Raw genomic sequence first — 3,808 nt, 5'->3', positions numbered from 1 at the left:
TTTGTCTCCGAGGATGACTGGGAAACCAATTCTGATGAAATTTGGGGGGAAATCCCTAGGTTGCTCCGTTAGTGGAGAAACCCGAGTCTAGGTGCGTCATTCCATGCTAGTCCTTTTGTCCTTTATTCTTTTCATGTGTGTCGTCTCTACTAACCCTCTTACTTGTTGTCTTGTGCGCAGTCAAGCAACAGCCAAGGCTTAAGAGCAGATACAAGTAGCATGTTGAAGTAGCTATCGAGTACGCGAGGACGATTGAAGACTTCGACGATCTGGTTGACTCACGAACTCTAACTCTTCACTGCCTTGGGCCAAAGCCTTCTACTTTCATTCTGCGAACCATTGAAATTGAAGAAAAAAGGTGTCAAATTCGTCATTGCTACTCCTTTTCTCTCCCTCTTTTTTTTTTTTTTTTTTTTGACAGGTGTTTTGTTGCAAGGATGACGACCAAATTTAACAAGGGGATGTATGCGAAGATGAGGGGTAAGAAGAACAAGCCCCTCTCCAGCATCGGGAAGAGGACAGTACGGGTTGTGGAGAAATGTGTCTCCGCTACTCCTCCTTCCCCGGTCACTGAGCCCTCGAGGATGGCCTCCCCGACTACCTCGATGGAAGAAATCACTCCTCTTTGGAAAAGGCCCTAGGTGGAGGATAAGGGAAAGGACAAAGCCAATTCTCGGTCGTCTTCTGTTTTTGACGATGCTGGCCTTGGATTGTCGATGGCACAGGAGTCTTTCTCTATTGAGGAGCTAAAGGTCTTCTTGAGGGTGCCCTCTCATGAGATTGTGGGTCATCACATCCATAAACTCGTTCAGGTATTGTACTTATGCAATTTTTCCCTTTTCTTTTTCTTTCTCCTTTTGCGTCATCTTGAGTGTTGGATCCAATTCTCAGGTGCTAGGGGAGAGTCTTCACATCACTTCTGAATACCTTACTCACGAAGCCAAAATTGCTTCGGCAGTGTCCAGGGTGGAGGCTCTGGAGGCAGAAAATTCTAAGTTGAAGAAAGATATAATTGTTGTTATGGACGAAGCCAACACCATCAAGGAGAAGGTCAAGGCTTTAGGGGACGACTCCAGAGCGGAGAGACAGGTCACACAGGAGAAGGATGAGTAACTCCAGGCTGCTAAGGAGAAGCTGAAGACCATTGCCGCCAAGGCCGTCGTGGCTTTCCAACAAAATGAGAAGTACAAAACTGTACTCTTCAGCTGGTACTACAAGGGCTTTGAGCTCCTTTGTCGGTACCTGGTCAAACATCCTTCTGGAGTAGACCTCAAGAACTTGGACATGGAGGTAGTTGACCAGGAGATGGCAGCGAATGAGGCCTCCCAATCCACGACTCCTGCTAAAGATGCTCCTAGAGACGTTCATTTGCCCCCTCCTGATGGTGATGATGTAGCTACTGCCTAAACCTGCTTTGTGTTCATCTACATATATATATTGTTGCCTAGTGTGTTTTAGGCCTTTTTTCATTCTACTTTCAGAACAATGTTATTATTTCAAGTTGAGAACAATGTTTCTACCCAATGTTTATGGGCTTTTAATTATAATATTGAAACAATGCTGGTTGCCCGTTGTTTTTGGGCCTTTATTTTTATCAGGAATTCTATACTTGTTTTCGTTCTTGCCTTGCATGATACTTTGTGATTGCATGTGATCTGTCTGCTTCACTCTTTTAGTTATTTTTTCTGTGTCAGTAGCTTGCATTGATATTTTCATTAATGGGGCCTTGATTTGTCAGTAACTTATATCCGTCGAGGCAGAATTTTGTTACTTAACCAAATTTTCTGACTTATACCCGTTGAATGAATTTTGTTATTCTTAAGCTTCATTAGTAACTTACATCCGTCTATGGGAATCTTGTTACTTAGCCAATTTTATGGTTAATTTACATCCATTTTAAGGGATCTCGTCATTTTTGGCTTCGTCAGTAACTTACATCCGTCTAAGCGGAATCTTGTTACTTAGCCAATTTTTGTGACTTACGCCCATTTAAGGGGTCTTGTCATTTTTGGCTTCGTCAGTAACTTACATCTGTCTAGGCAGAATTTTATTACTTAGCCAATTTTTGTGACTTACACCCATTTAAGGGATCTTGTCATTTTTGGCTTCGTCAGTAACTTACATCCGTCTAGGCAGAGTCTTGTTACTCAGCTAATTTTTGGCTTTTAAGCTGTTAGGTTTGCTTGCATTAGGTCATTGGCTGAATAGTTCTTTTATTGCTTTCAAAAATGAATACAATTATCTGTTACATCTATTGGTGGTACTTCTTCAAGTGCTCAATGTTCCATGGTCGTGGCAGTTTCTGCCTGTCTAAGGTCTCTATGTGATAACTACCTTATTTAGAGTAATGGACAACCTGGTAGGGACCTTCCTAGGTTGGGCTGAGTTTCCCTTGGGCTGGGTCTTTGGTTGCTAGGGTGACTTTGCGCAGGACAAGGTCCCCTATGTCAAGTCGTTTGAGCTTCACTCTCTTGTTGTAGTACTCGGCCATATTCTGCTGATACTTCATCATTCTGTTGGAAGCTCCATCTCTGACCTCGTCCAAGTAATCCAGGTTGACCTTTAGTTAATCGTCATTGCTTTCTTCATGGAACGTCTCTCGCCTGATGCTGGTTATTCCCATCTCGACCGGGATTACTGCCTCGGTGCCATAAGTGAGTCTGAAGGGGGTTTCTCCTGTCGGGGTTCTTGTTGTAGTCCTGTAAGCCCATAAGACATTGGGCAATTCCTCCAGCCAGGCTCCGTTAGCGTCATCCAACCTAGCTTTAATGATCTTGAGTAGTGTTCGATTAGTCACATCCTCCGTTTGTCCATTCGCTTGTGGGTTTCTTGGGGATGAGAACTGGTTCTTGATCCCTAGACTTGAGCAAAAATCCTTGAAACCTTGACTGTCGAACTGTCGCCCATTATCTGATATGATCATCCGTGGAATCCTTGATAATGCCTCTGCTTCAACCCATTTTGTGAAGTAGTCAATAGTGACTATTAGAAACTTTACCTGTCTCTTACCTCAGGGCAATAGGCCGACGATGTCAATTCCCCATTGTGCAAATGGCCATGGGGAGGCTATCGTTGTCAGTCTCTCTGCTAGAAGGCGCTAGACATTCCCAAACCTCTGGCACTTGTTGCATTTCTTGATGAGCTCCTTCGCGTCCACCTGCAAGGTAGGCTAGAAGTAACCTATTCTGATAACTTTTCTTACCAAGGATCTAGGGCTAGCATGGTCTCCACAAACCCCTTCATGAATCTCTTCCTTAATATATTTGGCTTCTTTTTCGTCAACGCACTTCAAGTAAGGCATGGAGAAGCCTCTCTTGTATAGGGTACAGTTCAAGATCGTGAACCTTGCTGCCATCTTCCTTACCTTTGTTGCTTCTTTGACGTCCTGTGGGAGCCGTCCGTCTTGGAGGAAGGATAGAATTGGGGTCATCCAGCTGCTTCCACTCTGGACGATGAAGGTATGGACTTCTTCAACGCCGGGGCGTCTTTGGACTTCAACCTTCAGGTCTATACTTGTCAGTTCTGCTTCTGATGATGAATGTTTCTCCAACTCATCTGCCCCCATATTTTGGCTTCTAAGGATCTGTGTAAATTCTACCTGATCAAATTCTTGTGTCAAGAGCCTTGTCAACCTTAAGTACTTTTGCATCCTCTCCTCCTTTGCTTCAAACTCCCCCTTTATCTGGCCTATGATGAGCTTTGAGTTGCTTTAGAGAAGCAAGTTTTTTACTCCTAGTGCTTTTCCAACCCTTAACCTCGTCAGTACCCCTTCGTATTCAACTTCATTGTTTGTCGTCGAGAATGCTAG

General features: G+C 44.0%; 2 protein-coding genes across 2 annotated transcripts; one reads left to right on the top strand and one right to left on the bottom strand.

Annotated features, from left to right (window-relative positions):
• The first annotated feature begins 464 nt into the window (after positions 1-464).
• LOC115962880 lies at positions 465-1,475 on the top strand. Its single transcript, XM_031081760.1, has 2 exons — positions 465-812; positions 892-1,475. Exons 1-2 carry the CDS (start codon positions 717-719, stop codon positions 1,111-1,113), a joined length of 318 nt encoding a protein of 105 aa, XP_030937620.1. The 5' UTR covers positions 465-716; the 3' UTR covers positions 1,114-1,475.
• Positions 1,476-2,566: 1,091 nt separating this feature from the next.
• On the bottom strand, positions 2,567-3,565 carry LOC115965008. The gene is made up of 2 exons (XM_031084222.1): positions 3,181-3,565; positions 2,567-2,946 (listed from the first exon to the last, which is right to left on the bottom strand). The coding sequence occupies exons 1-2, from the start codon at positions 3,563-3,565 to the stop codon at positions 2,567-2,569; spliced, it is 765 nt and encodes a 254-aa protein (XP_030940082.1).
• Between the last annotated feature and the right edge of the window lie 243 nt (positions 3,566-3,808).

This window comes from Quercus lobata, chromosome 10 (genome assembly GCF_001633185.2).
Source record: "Quercus lobata isolate SW786 chromosome 10, ValleyOak3.0 Primary Assembly, whole genome shotgun sequence".
Classification (NCBI taxonomy): Eukaryota; Viridiplantae; Streptophyta; class Magnoliopsida; order Fagales; family Fagaceae; genus Quercus; species Quercus lobata.
Note: the sequence above shows the minus strand (reverse complement) of the source record. Positions and strands in the feature narration are given on the sequence as shown.

Coding starts and splice junctions, on each gene's coding strand:
- LOC115962880 (XM_031081760.1), top strand. CDS start 717: ATGGCACAGGAGTCTTTCTCTATTGAGGAGCTAAAGGTCTTCTTGAGG. Junction 813..891: donor ACATCCATAAACTCGTTCAG/GTATTGTACTTA, acceptor TCCAATTCTCAG/GTGCTAGGGGAGAGTCTTCA.
- LOC115965008 (XM_031084222.1), bottom strand. CDS start 3,565: ATGGGGGCAGATGAGTTGGAGAAACATTCATCATCAGAAGCAGAACTG. Junction 2,947..3,180: donor AAGAAAAGTTATCAGAATAG/GTTACTTCTAGC, acceptor GGGTTGAAGCAG/AGGCATTATCAAGGATTCCA.